The 18043-nt window shown below is 41.4% G+C and overlaps 1 protein-coding gene across 1 annotated transcript in view; it reads left to right on the top strand.

The window, feature by feature from the left end:
• LOC115160285 (whirlin-like) overlaps nt 1–18043 on the top strand; it is a 169109-nt gene that overhangs the window by 53846 nt on the left and 97220 nt on the right. Inside the window, exon 2 of the mRNA XM_029710646.1 lies at nt 17659–17877. Within this exon, the coding sequence (XP_029566506.1) occupies nt 17659–17877 (219 nt within the window). The remainder of the gene's footprint in view (nt 1–17658; nt 17878–18043) is intronic.

The raw sequence follows: 18043 nt of genomic DNA, 5'->3' as shown, positions 1-18043 counted from the left end.
ATTATCGTACAGATTAAGTAGTGCTTTACCAGCATGTGTAAATATAGAGATATTCTAATAGGTATTTGGTTATTTAATTGTTCAGCGGCTTGGATTAGGCCATATTGGAAATTGTTTGTTGTTGTATATGTGTATCACGTGATTAAGACAGTATTACAGTTCAGCTCAAAGTGATCTTGGGAAAAGTGTGTGTGTGTGTGTGTGTGTGTGTTGTATTGTTATCTTTCAGTGCGTTTGGATCCGGGGAAGACCTACAGGTTATGTTCGGCCTGAATAGATGGTTGATGGTTAGCAGGTTGCTAAACAAGCAGAGGGTGTGTTTCCTATGTTCTCTTTGTATGACTGGCAGGCAGGCAGCTACACAATATCAACATCACACTGACTTTACCTGATGGAAGCACTTTACTTTCTGAACAGCATTTTCAACTGTCTATTCTAAGATATCCACACATTAGCATTGTCGTGAAGTTGCTACCATTAATGCGATGAATGCTATTTATCTAATAATTACATACCACGTTCAATTATTACGCAATTAAATTAAACATATAACAATTAATTAAGTAGTAATCTGGGGCACCACGGGAAAAGTTTATATAATGAGTTACCGTTTCCCGAATTAACAAAAAAAATCGGAATATCTCGAGATACTATCCGTCATCCATCAATCATTTGCTCCTATTTCAGTCTCATTCTGAACGTTGTAATATCCTATAAATCTGCACAAACCCTAGTCTCAATGATGAATCCGCTTACACCAATTGTCTTAATTATTTATTTACTAACCAACTAAATAATCACACAGAAATACGTAAACACACACAAAGGATAGATTATACATTGATTACTACATAATGCAATGAAAGTCCCTAGTGGACTAACCCGATATGGCGGCAGGTTACACAATGAAAGGGGGGGAGAGGGAGGAGGAGAGACAAAGGAATTCAATTATCGTACATACAGTTGACTAATACGCTCATCGTAAATGTGGATATTTAGCACCCTAACAACCGTTCATTCTGATTTTGAAACGCAAAGTACATATTTACGCTTGTATGTCTTTGTCGTCTCGCTCTGTTGAAATTACTCAATCAGTCTGTGGAATAGTTCCACAGCAAGTCTCTGGTTGTGTAAGTCTCTGGTTGTCCACCAGAGGTCACCATGTCCTTAGTAGTCGTAGCTTCTTGGTCTCGGAGTGTCTGTTAGAACAGATCTTCCAGAGGTGTACCACGCGGTGTTCAGTCGCCCTTGTCCGTCGCTCTGTTTGTTTAGAATAAATAGAGATACCTACAGTTGTGACCAAAAGTTTTGAGATTGACACAAATATTAATTTCCACAAAGTTTGCTGCTTCAGTGTCTTTAGATATTTTTGTCAGATGTTACTATGGAATACTGAAGTATAATTACAAGCATTTCATAAGTATCAAAGACTTTTATTGACAATTACATGAAGTTGATGCAAAGAGTCATTATCTGCAGTGTTGACCCTTCTTTTTCAAGACCTCTGCAATCCACCCTGGCATGGTGTCAATTAACTTCTGGGCCATTCTTGCATAATCAATGCTTGGAGTTTGTCAGAATTTGTGGGTTGTTTATTTGTCCACCCGCCTTTTGATGATTGACCACATGTTCTCAATGGGAGTAAGGTCTGGGGAGTTTCCTGGCCATGGACCCAAAATATCGATGTTTTGTTCCCTGAGCCGCTTAGTTATCACTTTTGCCTTGTGGCAAGGTAATCCATCATGCTTGAAAAGGCCTTGTTCATCATCAAACTGTTCCTGGATGGTTGGGAGAAGATGCTCTCGGAGGATGTGTTGGTACCATTCTTTATTCATCGCTGTGTTCTTAGGCAAAATTGTGAGTGAGCCCACTCCCTTGGCTGAGAAGCAACCCCACATATGAATGGTCTCAGGATGCTTTACTGTTGGCATGACACAGGACTGATGGTAGCGCTCACCTTGTCTTCTTCGGACAAGCTTTTTTTCAGATGCCCCAAACAATCGGAAAGGGGGAATCATCAGAGAAAATTACCCCAGTCCTCAGCAGTCCAATCCCTGTAACTCGCCTCACTGTGCATGCAGATGCACTCACACCTGCCTGCTTCCATTCCTGAGCAAGCTCTGTACTGGTGGTGCCCAGATCCCACAGCTGAATCAACTTTAGGAGACGGTCCTGGCACTTGCTGGACTTTCTTGGGCACCCTGAAGCCTTTTTCACAACAATTGAACCGCTCTCCTTGAAGTTCTTGATGAGCCGATAAATGGTTGATTTAGGTGCAATCTTACTGGCAGCAATATCCTTGCCTGTGAAGACCTTTTTGTGCAAAGCAATGATGACGACACATGTTTCCTTGCAGGTAAACATGGTTGACAGAGGAAGAACAATGATTCCAAGCACCACCCTCCTTTTGAAGCTTCCAGTCTGTTATTCGAACTCAATCAGCATGACAGAGTGATCTCCAGCCTTGTCCTCGTCAACACTCACACCTGTGTTAACTTCTATGGGCTAGGTGGGACGTTAGCGTCCCACTCTATTCAACAGCCAGTGGAATCGCGTGGCACGAAATACAAATACCTCAAAAATACTATTACTTCAATTTCTCAAACATATGACTATTTTACACCATTTGAAAGATAAGACTCTTGTTAATCCAACCACGTTGTCCGATTTCAAAAAGGCTTCACAGCGAAAGCAAAACATTAGATTAAGTCAGGAGAGTACCCAGCCAAAAATAATCAGACAGCCAGTTTCAAAGCAAGCATATAATGTCACATAAACCCAAACCACAGCTAAATGCAGCACTAACCTTTGATGATCTTCATCAGATGACACTCCTAGGACATTGTTATACAATACATGCATGTGTTGTTCAATCAAGTTCATATTTATATCAAAAACCAGCTTTTACATTAGCATGTGATGTTCAGAACTAGCATACCCACCGAAAACTTCCGGTGAATTTACTAAATTACTCATGATAAACGTTCACAAAATACATAACAATTATTTTAAGAATTATAGATACAGAACTCCTTTATGCAATCGCTATGTCCGATTTTAAAATAGCTTTTCGGCGAAAGCACATTTTGCAATATTCTGAGTACATAGCTCGGCCATCTCAGGCTAGCTAATTTGACACCCACCAAGTTTGGGGCTCACTAAACTCAGAATTACTATTAGAAAAATTGGATTACCTTTGCTGTTCTTCGTCAGAATGCACTCCCAGGACTTCTACTTCAACAACAAATGTTGTTTTGGTTCCAAATAATCCATAGTTATATCCAAATACCGCCCTTTTGTTCGTGAGTTCAGGTCACTATCCGAAGGGTGACGCGCGAGCGCATTTTTTGACAAAATCTTTTGAAATATTCCATTACCATACTTAGAAGCATGTCAAACGCTGTTTAAAATCAATTTTTATGATATTTTTCTCGTAAAATAGCGATAATATTCCAACGGAACAACGTTGTATTCATTCAAAGAGGCAAATAAAAAAATGGTGAGGTCTCGTGACCACGCATCTCCAGTCTCACTGTCCCCAGGCAGACCACTTACAAACTCTGCTCCTGTGCTTTGCCCAGAGACAGGAGACACATCATTCCGCTTTCTGAACGCTTTAGAGAGCCAATGGAAGCCTTAGAAAGTGTCACGTAACAGCACAGATGCTGTAATTTCGATAGAGATGCAACAGAAAGACTACAAATTGTCAGACAGGCCACTACCTGCATGGAATCTTCTCAGGTTTTTGCCTGCCATATGAGTTCTGTTATACTCACAGACACCATTCAAACAGTTTTAGAAACTTTAGAGTGTTTTCTATCCAAATCTACTAATTATATGCATATTCTAGTTTCTGGGCAAGAGTAATAACCAGATTAAATCAAGTACTTATTTTATCCGGCCGTGAAAATACTGCCAATGCCAATTCTTGCAATGAGGGAGGAGAAATTAGAAATACATGATAGTGTCCAGGTTAAGTATGTACTCTAAGTCTAATGAGAGAATAGACTGGCCCTAATCAACATTTCACCTCATAAGCAGCTTATTTGTAAAAATTGTAGATCTGCATTTCCTGGAATGAGACAGTTATAGGGTGGAACCAATGGCAGTATGAATCAAATTGTTGTTACTTTCCTGCGTTTGGAGCAAACCGCTGCTAATTACTCAGAAAGCATTGCATTTTATATTTCAGACGCCTTTCCAATGCCGGCGGGGGGAGATGGAGAACGCAGTGTTAAAGTGTGGCAGTACATTAATGTGTCTGTGAGCATATGGACTGTAATTGATCCGCTGTTGCTGATGATAGGAGAAACCGCCAGGCACCGGGGCCACCTGAGGCCCCAAATCTGCACTCACATTTCTAAGAAAAGGAGCTCATCCATTTGGCTAGTGTTTAGTTAATAGTTTTTGGGATCCATGGCAAAACAGATTGCTGTGGTAGATTTGATGGAGCAGTGAAGGGGATTCATATCACTTCAGGGGTGCCTCCCAAATGGCAGCCTATTCACTATCGGGCCCTGGCCAAAAGTAGTGCACTATATACTATGTGGGACGCAGCCCAGCAGTTCTCCTTTAGTTTCCATACACTTAGTTTTTCAACCACTCCACACATTTTTTATAAACAAACTATAATTTTGGCAAGTCGGTTAGGACATCTACTTTGTGCATGACACAAGTAACTTCTCCAACAATTGTTTACAGACAGACTATTTCACTTATAATTCCCTGTATCACAATTCCAGTGGGTCAGAAGTGTACATACACTAAGTTGACTGTGCCTTTAAACAGCTTGGAAAATTCCAGAAAATTATGTCTTTAGAAGCTTCTGATAGGCTAATTGACATCATTTGAGTCAATTGGAGGTGTACCTGTGGATGTATTTCAAGGCCTACCTTCAAACTCAGTGCCTCTTTGCTTGATATCATGGGAAAATCAAAAGAAATCAGGAAAGACCTCAGAATTTTTTTTTAGACCTTCACAAGTCTGGTTCATCCCTCGGAGCAATTTCCAAATTCCTGAAGGTACCACGTTCATCTGTACAAACAATAGTACGCAAGTATAAACACCATGGGACTTGGCAGCCGTCATACCGCTCAGGAAGGTGACCCATTCTGCTTCTAGAGATGAACGGTACTTTGGTGCGAAAAGTGCAAATCAATCCCAGAACAACAGCAAAGGACCTTGTGAAGATGCTGGAGGAAACGGGTACAAAAGTACCTATATCCACAGTAAAATGAGTCCTATATCGACATAACCTGAAAGGCCACTCAGCAAGGAAGAAGCCAGTGCTCCAAAACCGCCATAAAAAACCAGACTACGGTTTGCAACTGCAAATGGGGACAAAGATCATACTTTTTGGAGAAATGTTTTCTGGTCTGATGAAACAAAAATATAACTGTTCGGCCATAATGACCATCGTTATGTTTGGAGGAAAAATGCTTGCAAGCCGAAGAACACCATCCCAACCGTGAAGCACGGGGGTGGCAGCATCATGTTGTGGGGGTGCTTTGCTGCAGGAGGGACTGGTGCACATCACAAAATAGATGGCATCATGAGGGAGGAAAATTATGTGGATATATTGAAGCAACATCTCAAGACATCAGTCAGGAAGTTAAAGCTTGGTCGCAAATGGGTCTTCTAAATGGACAATGACCCCAAGCATACTTCCAAAGTTGTGGCAAAATGGCTTAAGGACAACAAAGTCAAGGTATTGGAGTGGCCATCACAAAGCCCTGACCTCAATCCCATAGAAGAATTCTGGGCAGAACTGAAAAAGCGTGTGCGAGCAAGGAGGCCCACAAACCTGACTCAGTTACACCAGCTATGTCATGAGGAATGGGCCAAAATTCACCCAACTTATTGTGTGAAGCTTGTGGAAGGCTACCTGAAACGTTTGACCCAAGTTAAACAATTTAAAGGCAATGCTACTAAATACTAATTGAGTGTATGTAAACTTTTGACCCACTGGGAATGTGATGAAATAAATGAAAGCTGAAATAAATCATTATCTCTACTATTATTCTGACATTTCACATTCTTAAAATAAAGTCATGATCCTAACTGATCTAAGACAGGGAATTTTAATTAGGATTAAATGTCAGGAATTGTGAAAAATTCAGTTTAAATGTATTTGGCTAATGTGTATGTAAACTTCTGACTTCAACTGTAGGTCTGTTGAACACATTAGATGAGGTTGGTTATTGTCAGTTCCCATGGCTGTTTGTTACTCATTGATTTAAAGGGGTTTATCAATAAATGTAGCTTCAGAGGTGGGATCTTGCTATCAGCTGTTGTGTTCATGTTAAGATAAGAGTGCAAAAGGGCCAATAGTGAAGGAATCTGTAGATCCAGACAGAGAAATTTCTCTCTCTCTCTCTCTCTCTCTCTGAGTAAATATATGTGGCAACTAGTATGCATTGTAAATAACCGCAGCTGAGAGATGCGACTCTCGATAGAGGAGAGATGGAGTGAAGGAGGAGTAGAGGTATGGGAGGAGAGGTTGATTAATGAGGGAAGGATTCGTGGAAGGGGCTAACGGGGCCCCTCTGTCCTGCCACTCAGGGGCCAGATCAATCTATCCCAGGCCCCTTAAATCTCTCACATATGGGTCCATGTGACTCAGACTCATTCCCCAACTATCAAACAGTTAATCAAATGGAAATGTCGCTATTGTGAGTCTGAAGGAGGCCCAGTACACACTCAGGTTGTACAACTGATGTACAGTGCATTTGACACAACGATTGTGCTACAACTAATAGTTTTTTGTTACAACAAAGAGTTTGTCTTTGCAAAGATGTTGACACAACCATTGTGTTCTGTCTCCACAACACTTGTGTGTAATAATGTTTCTGGAGAAAAACTCTACGTTGTATCACAACCGATGGGTGCCAAATGCATTGTAGGCCTACATCAATTGTAGAACAAGAGAATCACTGGAATGGGAAGAAAGTTAAGAGATAAGAGGGAGTGGCAGAGAGAGAGAGAGATTGATTGGGGGATGGATGGATTGGCTGAGAGGGTGATTGGAGCAGGGGAGGCTGGAAGCTACTTGCATTGTAGATATCTCCTTGTGATTGATGCCTCCAGTCTATTAAGTCTGTGAATGGCCTTGTCAATTAATCATTCATCCATCTAAGTGTTTACATCAGTCCATTTAGCATTAGCATGAAACAAACAGCTCCTGTATACACTAAATATGTGCACACACATGTGCAAGCACACACAGGCACAAGCAAGCACACACAGGCACACACACACACACACACACACACACACACACACACACACACACACACACACACACACACACACACACACACACACACACACACACACACACACACACACACACATCAAATACATCTACACATTGTACTAGAATGTGCACAGACTCGTGGGGAAAAGCTGGCGTTGTATACTGTCAAAAACATTTTATACATGTGTGCTCATAGCCACATGCAAAAAAGAACGTGCTTGATTGACTCACTCAGATGCACCTCTGCCAGTTGACATATGTCACCTTCTGGCGGCCATGTTGGAAGATCACAGCATCAATTCTTTCGACAATAGCTGAGTGGCTACCACAAGCTGCATGATAACAGTGCCTACAACTACTGTAGTTAATTCATCACCACGGTCAATTTCAGCTGCAAAATGGTTTCACGTGGCTGATATGCTGAAAGAAGAGTGACAATCAAATAAAACTAATTTGAGTTTAAACACTTCACTTGAAAGAATCAAAACTATTTCATATAAGTGTACAATTAAGCTAACTCATATGTGAAGGTTAGACATATTAGTAACACGTAGGCTATTAATAATAAAGCATAATTTCAGGTGAACAAAAAAAAGTCAATACCAGAGGTGTCTAACCTCACTCCACTGATCTCTGATCTACTGGGGGAGCAGACTTCTGTTCCATCCCAGCGATAGCACACTTGATTATCAACTAATTAGGTTTTATAAGTTGAATCAGGTGTGTTAGTGCTAGGCTGGAACAGAAGCCTGCACACCCAGCAGGGTTGGCCTACTCCAGTTGTAATATGTTTATATATTGTATGTGACTTTTATTTTTCTTTGCCAAATTTGCTAACATGTGTACACATACTGTAGCTTTGGTCATCATGCCAGCGCTTGATTGATCCATGTAGATGGCAGATCAACTGGACTGCCTACCGACCTGCACTTGAACTCATTCAAAGGGAAGAGGACAGTTATCTCTGCCCCTGCCATGCTATAGAAGGGGTTCGGAACGTTACAGAAGCCACACTGTCCTAAATTAGTTCCTGAAGAAAGACAGGAACGTCTCCAACCAACACTCTTTAAAAGAGATTGGATTCACCCTAACCGCAGGGGTTCCAGGATTATCTCCATCAATATAGTGAACTGTTTAAGAGACTGACGGTCTGGGTTTGGTAGGGCTCCAGTCCTCCCGGTCATAATAAGCAACAGAGGACATGGAAATCAGATTATATCCCAGAGAAATAGAAGTGTAGTGAATGTAAGTAACCTCATCTATGTTCCTTTAACTGTCAGCTCTGGAAGTATTGTCTGCAATAAATCATATGCACATAGAATTTCATTCCACTGTTTGCACTGCACTGTCTGCCTTAGGAAGAATCCCACTATGGGCAGCCCACTTAGTACCATTGACTCAAATGTAAAGGTCTCTGACATGTCTACCTCGGATCAGCCTCTCAGAATAGCACTAAAAACAAACAAGCAACCCAGGAAAACAACTTAACATCAGAAGACATTCATATTCCGGCCATCTCTGAAACACACTTACAGTGCATTTGGAAAGAATTCAAACCCCTTGAGTCTTTCCACATTTTGTTAGGTTACAGCCTTATTCTAAAATAGATTACATAGTTTTTTCCATCATCAATCTACACACAACACCCCAAGGACAAAGCAAAAAACAGTTTTCAGAATTTTTTGCTAATAAAAAAAAAAAACTGATATCACATTTACATACAGTTGAAGTCGGAAGTTTACATACACCTTAGCCGAATACAGTTTTTCACAATTCCTGACATTTAATCCTAGTAAAAATTCCCTGTCTTTGGTCAGTTAAGATCACCACTTTATTTTAAGAATGTGAAATGTCAGAATAATAGTAGAGAGAATGATTTACTTCAGCTTTTATTTCTTAATTCACATTCCCAGTGGGTCAGAAGTTTACATACTCTCAATTAGTATTTGGTAGCATTGCCTATAAATTGTTTAACTTGGGTCAAACGTTTCAGGTAGCCTTCCACAAGCTTCCCACAATAAATTGGTTTCACGGCTGTCGAAAGGAGCAGACCAAAGTGCAGCGTGGATGTAGTTCCACATTTTATTTATTCCGTGAAACTTTGCAATACATAAATAACTGACTTGTCAAAACAACAAACCGTGACGCAGAGAGAAACAAACACTACTCAAAATATAATAACCCACAAAACACAGGAAGAAAAAAACCCTACTTAAATATGATCTCCAATTAGAGACAACGAGTACCAGCTGCCTCCAATTGGAGATCAACCCCCCCCCAAAAAAACATAGAAATAGAAAACTAGAATTATACATAGATATAGAAAACATAGAACAAAACACAAAACACGCCCTGACCTACTCTACCTTAGAAAATAACATCTTACAATGGTCAGGACGTGACAGTTGGGTGAATTTTGGCCCATTTGTCATGACAGAGCTAGCGTAACTGAGTCAGGTTTGTAGGCCTCCTTGCTCGCACACACTTTTTCAGTTCTGCCCACAAAATGTCTATGGGATTGAGGTCAGGGCCACTCCAATACCTTGACTTTATTGTCCTTTAGCCATTTTGCCACAACTTTGGAAGTATGCTTGGGGTCATTGTCCATTGTGAAGACCCATTTGTGAACAAGCTTGATGCCATCTATTTTGTGAAGTGCACCAGTCCCTCCTGCAGCAAAGCACCCCCACAACATGATGCTGCCACCCCCGTGCTTCACAGTTGGGATGGTGTTCTTAGGTTTGCAAGCCTCCCCCTTTTTCCTCCAAACCTAACAATAGTAATTATGGCCAAATAGTTATATTTTTGTTTCATCAGACCAGAGGACATTTCTCCAAAAAGTACAATCTTTGTCCCCATGTGCAGTTGCAAACCGTAGTCTGGCTTTTTTTATGGCGGTTTTGGAAAAGTGGCTTCTTCCTTGCTGAGTGGCCTTTCAGGTGATGTCGATATAGGACTCGTTTTACTGTGGATATAGATACTTTTGTAACTGTTTCCTCCAAAATCTTCAAGTCCTTTGCCGTTGTACTGGAATTGATTTGCACTTTTCGCACCAAAGTACGTTCATCTCTAGGAGGCAGAAAGCGTCTCCTTCCTGAGCGGTATGATGGCTGCCTGGTCCCATGGTGTTTATACTTGTGTACTATTGAATGTAAAGATGAACATGGTACCTTCAGGGGTTTGGAAATTGCTCCCAAGGATGAACCAGACTTGTGGAGGTCTTGGCTGGTTTCTTTTGATTTTCCCATGATGTCAAGCAAAGAGGCACTGAGTTTGAAGGTAGGCCTTGAAATACATTCACAAGTACACCTCCATTTGACTCAGATGATGTCAATTAGCCTATCAGAAGCTTCTAAAGCCATGACATCATTTTCTGGAATTGTCTAAGCTGTTTAAAGGCACAGTCAACTTAGTGTATGTAAACTTCTGACCCACTGGAATTGTGATACAGTGAATTATAAGTGAAATAATCTGTCTGTAAACAATTGTTGGAAAAATGACTTGTGTCATGCACAAAGTAGATGTCCTAACCAACATGCCAAAATTATAGTTTGTTAACACGAAATTTGTGGAGTGGTTGAAAAACCGAGTTTTAATGACTCCAACCTAAGTGTATGTAAACTCCTGACTTCAACTGTATGTATTCAGACCCTCTACTCAGCACCTTTGGCAGCTATTACAGCCTTTAGTCTTCTTGGGTATGATGCTACAAGCTTGGCACACCTCTATTTTGGGAGTTTCTCCCATTCTTCTCTGCAGATTCTCTCAAGTTCTCTCAGGTTGGATGGGGTGCTTTGCTGCACAGCTATTTTTAGGTCTCTCCAGAGATGTTTGGTCGGGTTCATGTTGATCCATTCATCTTTGCCTCGATCCCGACTAGTTTCCCTGTCCCTGCAGCTGAAAAACATCCCCACAGCGTGATGCTGCCACCACCATGCTTCACCTTAAGGATGGTGCCAGGTTTCCTCCATACGTGTCGCTCTGGCATTCAGGCCAAAGAGTTAAATCTTGGTTTCATCAGACCAGCGAATCTTGTTTCTCATGGTCTGAGAGTATTTAGGTTCCTTTTGGCAAACTCCAAGCGGGCTTCCATGTGCCTTTTACTGAGGAGTAGCTTCCATCTGGAAACTCTACCAGAAAGTCCTGATTGGTGGAGTGCTGCAGAGATGGTTGTCCTTCTGGAAGGTTCTCCCATCTCCACAGAGGAACTCTGGAGCTCTGTCAGAGTGACCATCGGGTTCTTGGTCAACTTCCTGACCAAGGCCCTTCTCACTCGATTGCTCAATTTGGCCAGGCGGCTGGCTCTCGGAAGAGTCTTGGTGGTTCCAAACTTATTCAATTTAAGAATGATGTGTGTTCTTAGGGACCTTCAATGCTGCAGAAATTTTTTGGTACCCTTCGCCAGATCTGTGCCTCGACACAATCCTGTCTCGGAGCGGATACTGTTTTCGCTTTGTCATTATGGGGTATTGTGTGTAGATTGTAAGGCTTTAACTTAACAAATTGTGGAAAAAGTCTAGGGGTCTGAATACTTTCCGAAGGCGTTGTAGATAATTTGATGCAATAGTAACTATACAAGGTTATAGAATATATAGGAAATATAGAAATGCAAATGGAGGAGGTGTTGCCATGCATCTCCAGAGTCATATTCCTGTTAAGCTGAGAGAGGATCTCATGTCAGATGATGTGGAACTAATATGGCTACAGGTTCATCTGCCTCACCTGTTGCCTATTCTTGTAGGAAGTTGCTATAGACCACCAAGTGCTAAAAGTCAGTATTTGGACTATATGTGTGAAATGTTGGAAAATGTATGCGATATCAATAAAGAGGTATATTTTCTGGGTGACCCAAATATTGACTGGTTGTCATCAAACTGCCCACTGAAAAAGAAGCTCCAAGCTGTAACCAGTGACTTCGATCTGGTTTAAGTCATTAGTTAACCTACCAGGGTATTTACAAACAGAACTGGAAATAAATCATTCACGTTTATTGATCAAAACTTTGCTAATGTTGGAAAAATCTGCTTTAAAGCAGTATCCACACCCATCGGATATAGTGATCATAATTTAATAGTTCCAAAAATTGCACCTAAAATTGTGTATAAATGCTCATACAAGAGGTTTTGTAATGATTCCTATGTTGAAGATGTGAAATATATTTGTTGGTCTGATGTGTGTAATGAGGAACATCCGGACACTGCACTTGAAGCATTTATGAAACTGCTTCTTCCGGTTACTGATAGGCATGCACCCATCAAGAAACAATCAATAGTAACTATCAATAGGCTGGTGCTAAATATCTCAACTTAAAAGCATAATTTTTCAGACAAATCCCTCTCAACGCTAAACCTCATTTAGATCTATTATTGAATTATGTGGCTATTGAGCAAGTTGAGGAGACTAAACTGCTCCGTGTAACACTAGATAGCAAGCTATCATTGTCAAAACATATATAGACTCAATGGTTAATGAAACGGGAAGAGGTCTGTCCATGATAGGGCGTTGCTCTGCCTTCTTGACATCTCAGTCGACCAGACAGGTCCTACAGGCCCTAGTTTTGTCACACCTGGACTACTGCCCAGCTGTGTGGTCATGTGCGGCAAAGGAGGACAGTTGGTCTAGAACAAAGCAGCACGTATCGCACTTAGACGTACACGGAGGGAAAGTGTTAGTACCATGCATGTCAATCTCTCCTGGCTCAGAGTTGAGGAGGATTGATTGTATCACTATTGGTCTTTGTGTGAGGTATTGATGTGTTGTAGGTACCGAACTGTCTGATCAAGCAGCTGGCACAGTTCGGACACTCATCGGTATGCAAAGACATGCAACCAGAGTTGTCTTCAGTCCCCAGGTCCAGAACAGAGGCTGAAAAATGCACAGTATTGAATAGAGCCATGATTACATGGAACTCTCTGCCACCCCAGGTAACTCAAGCTAGCAATAAAACCAGATAAAAAAACATATAAAAGAACACCTTACTGCCATTTTATACATCTTGTATTGTAATTTGCACTGTGCTATGTATTAGACCTAAATATAATGTGTATGTACTGATATGTAGGCTATGTGGGACATTTGAAATGTATGTAGTTCAGTCCTTGACTAATAATGTTCTGTACTATGCGTTATGTCATGTTTCATGTGGACCCCAGGAAGAGTAGCTGCTGCTTTTAAATAAATACAACATATCAAACCAATGCAGATGTCCTTTCTGGCCCAACTGTATTCCCCCCCTCATGTGTTGACTTTGTAATCACATAATCACATTCTGAACATTCTAAACACACACCGCTGCCAGCAAAGACACAATTACTTCTTATGATCCTCTAATTGTTAAGCTAATGTTTACACATGCTCTGTTTAGTACGTCTGTGTTTCTGTTCCCCTGTCGATGCTAACGTTACCACACACACACACACCACACACACACACCACACACACACACACATTCCTCTTTCTCACGGAGCACTGAGCTGTTTCCCCCGTTCCTGTTCATCTCTCAGATGGTTTATAAGTCCCTTCGGACACAGTGGTAAATACACAGGGAGTGACAGTGTGTGTGTGTGTGTGTGCATGTGTGTGTGTGCACGTGTGTCAATGTGTGTGCATTCATGTGTGCATGCCGGTTAAACGAACCTGCCAAGCGCCGCCAAGTACCGGGAATAATTAGCCTTGAGTGTTTCCACAATAGGAGCCAAGACGTACCTGTAGCCCCCTAAAAAGCAGTTTTACCAGGATACAAGGGAAGAGCCTTTTCTCTGGGTGGCATAAATCCATTGGTCCTTCTAGAGGCTCAATGTGGGTCTTCAACTGTCACTACCACAACCCTTTTATCTGAGACACACACACACACACACACACACACACACACACACACACACACACACACACACACACACACACACACACACACACACACACACACACACACACACACAAACATGCACGCAGGCGGGCATGCACACTGTTACTTCCCCTGATTACATTATTTAAAAAGAATAGGTGTACAGTAGCTATGATATGCACACGAACGCACACCCACACATACATAGTACTGGTCCTGTAGCATAATATGGTTGTGTCTGGATTTTCATTAGGGAACTTGTTTTTTACGGTCTTGCCTGATTGCCACTGTATATAACTTGGCTTTACCATTTCTTCTTATTTCCCTTTATTTCCCATTACCACCCATTATGTGTTGTTGGTGTGGGCCTTACCGATGCACTCCATCAGGCACCGTCCCAGTCCGTACTTTCCTGCTGGGACACACCACATTAGGACCGCTGCTGCTGCCACTGTAGAGAAGCCCTGCTCTAAATTACTGTTGTTACCCCCATCTTCTCCTTTTCCCTCTTTCCTCTCTCTCCCTTCCCTTCTTGGACCTCCCCCCCCCCCCCCCCCCTCTTCTGCCTCTCCTCTCAGCCCCCCTTCCTAATTGCTACTCTACCAAACTGTATCTGCCCTTTCAGTTTCCATTTAATCTAAACAGTTAATTTTCCGACTTCCTATTCTCTTTCCCCTAAATGGAAAGGAACATTTCTGGGCCCAGCAAGGCGGCACGTACCAGAGAGAGAGAGCCTGTTGGATCACATAAATCACAGCAGTACAGACTCAGAGTCTGCTTGGCAAAGACGCACATCTACTCCCTTACTGTCAGACTCACTAGAATATGAAGTCTGTTCTTTTATCTGCATCTCTTCCTCTAGAATACTGATGATGTTAGTGCCACAATAGGCTTTTCAGGTGTAATCTCCAGTGACAGAATGGAGGTAGCCAGCTAGCTGACACAAGATTTGGGTCCCAAGATTATTAGGTGAGATTGATCAGTTTAGAAGTGTTTGTAATGGCACTTTCATAATGCATCTGTGATTGTAATGTGAACTGTAACTATAACTAGTGTAACTAGTGTAACTAGTGCTCTGAGCCAGATGCCAAACCCTGATGAAGGCTGTGTCTGAAATGTGTTGGTTTTAACAATAAATAAGCTTTTATTTGTTATGGCATTTTTTTGTTGGGGTGGGTAACCCAGTATTCATTTAAATTCATATATTCAGTTTACATGACATGTACCCGTGGGCTGACACTCAAAAGAAAAACAAAAGAAATACATACAAAGAAATGATCATATTGATCACACAGGATTTTGCAATAATAAAATTGGTATTTAAAGAAAAATAAACAAATGTTTTCCACCGCTTCCCACCCCGCCTATCAACACAGGTAGTTGTCAGTCCCCCCATATCTCTATCTGCCCACCCCCACCACTTATCCCCTAAGCTCCCCCCCCCCCCCCCCCCCCCCCCCCCCCCCCCAAACAAGTGAGATGCTTTTACATGCACCCTCCTTTCCTGCCTCTCGGCAACCATAGAAAAACCTCCCCCACCACGCTTTCCCAATAGGCTTAGATGATTTGTACAGTATGTGTTAGGCTTTATAAGTTGTTTATATTAATTGTATGTGTTAAGCTTTATAAGTTGTTTATATTAATTGTATGTGTTGGGCTTTATAAGTAGTTTATATTATTTGTACAGTATGTGTTGGGCTTTATAAGTAGTTTATATTAATTGTACAGTATGTGTTGGGCTTTATAAGTAGTTTATATTATTTGTACAGTATGTGTTGGGCTTTATAAGTAGTTTATATTATTTATGTGTTGGGCTTTATAAGTAGTTTATATTATTTCTACAGTATGTGTTGCGCTTTATAAGTAGTTTATATTATTTGTACAGTATGTGTTGGGCTTTATAAGCAGTTTATATTTTTTGTACAGTATGTGTTGCGCTTTATAAGTAGTTTATATTATTTGTATGTGTTGGGCTTTATAAGTAGTTTATATTAATTGTACAGCATGTGTTGGGCTTTATAAGTAGTTTATATTATTTGTACAGTATGTGTTGGGCTTTATAAGTAGTTAATATTATTTGTATGTGTTGGGCTTTATAAGTAGTTTATATTATTTGTACAGTATGTGTTGGGCTTTATAAGTAGTTTATATTATTTGTACAGTATGTGTTGCGCTTTATAAGTTGTTAATATTTGTTTGTATGTGTTGGGCTTTAGCTGAGATTATTCTTTACACAGTCAAGTATATTTGTCCAGGCCTCTGTTGTTTCTGGACTAGCACCATTCATTCTCACCATTCATTCTGATGTTAGAGCTTCTATTTGTGACTGACTGATTGAGCGATTCAAGGAGCCATCATCGTTAAGTAACATAGTAGATGCAAAGCATTGAATATTTACATTCATGCACTAAATTCATTTTGTAATTTTGTCCCAGAAGCATTTAACTGCAGGGCAATACAACATCATATGAAGAAATGTGCCTACCTGATTTATGGTACACAGTGAACAGTTGGGAGTTGGGGCCAATTTCATCGTAAAACATTTCCTTAGTGTTAAATACAGTCTGTGAACAAATTTAAAATGTCTAAGTTGAAGGTTCAGATTACAGGATGCCAAGGTCATATTTTTCCATATTCTGTTCCAGTTAAAGGGTATAGAGAAGCATTTTTATCAACCCCCACTATCCTACAAGAGTTTCTGAATTTCCTCAATACTTCAGTTTGCGTCTGAATTCATGTTCCTTGGTTGGAGAGTGAGCCAGCGACAGCGTTTCTTTACCAGGTGCTCAGGGGGAAGCACAGGATCAACTAAGTGGACTCTGTAGATGTTGTTTTTGTCAAAGTATTTTTCAGAGGAGAACAGAAGCCAATCTGCATAACTCAGTGCATTAGGAGCTATGTACTCCAGCACTACTTGTACTCCAACTCCCAATTGATTCTCTGTAAAGTAGGGTCTGTATTCATAAAGTGTCTCAGAGTAGGAATGCCTTTTAGATCACAATGAATAAGATTACATGGACAGTGGGGACCTGATCCTAGATCAGCACTCCTACTCTGAGATGCTTGATACATACAGCCCTAGGAGAACAGTCTGGAAGACAGGCTTTTTTAGAATCTGACTGTTTGACAGTACAACAAAGGAATAGTATGATTTTTTCACACACTGATGCATTCAACGCAACACATTGCACAAACATGATTGCAGGTACAGCAGACTATCAGAAATCAATGAGGCACAACCCAGAGTGTTTTGTCTCAGCATATCAAGTGTGTATGTGTGTGTGTGTGTGTGTGTGTGTGTGTGTGTGTGTGTGTGTGTGTGTGTGTGTGTGTACAGGTGCATGCTTGCATGTGTGAATGTATGATTGATTGCCAGAATGATCTGTATGTACTCCGTGCTTTGAAGTGCTTGCTCATGTATGAATAGATGATTTGGATGATTTGTGAAATATTGACTCATCTCTTTCCCCTGCTCTCTTCTCCTCCCCTACTCCCCCTCATCTACCCTCTCATCTCCTCTCCTCTCCCCTCCACCCCTCCTCTCCTCTTCTCTCTCTAGGTGTTGAAGGGCAGTAAGAAGCTGTCCCTGTCGGTGCAGTCGGTGGGGCGTATCCCGGGGGGTTATGTCACTAACCATGTGTACACCTGGGTGGACCCTCAGGGTCACAGTGTCCCCCCTCCCCCTGACCTCCCAGAGCTCCGCAGTGCCACCCTGAGATGCACGGACAGCCAACGACGCAGCACCATGCAGATACTGCAGGAGGGAGATGAGAAGAAGGTGAGCCTGTTTACAAACATATGTAGACACACGCGCACACACACAAATACACATATACCAGCTCTCTAGATCTGTAGGGTGTGCTGTGACGTGCATGGTTTGATCCTACAGTTGGTTGGTTGTTAGGGTGACAGGTCACTGAACACACACACAGGTGCCCACTCAG

The sequence above is a fragment of the Salmo trutta genome, chromosome 23 (genome assembly GCF_901001165.1).
Source record: "Salmo trutta chromosome 23, fSalTru1.1, whole genome shotgun sequence".
Classification (NCBI taxonomy): domain Eukaryota; kingdom Metazoa; phylum Chordata; class Actinopteri; order Salmoniformes; family Salmonidae; genus Salmo; species Salmo trutta.
Note: the sequence above shows the minus strand (reverse complement) of the source record. Positions and strands in the feature narration are given on the sequence as shown.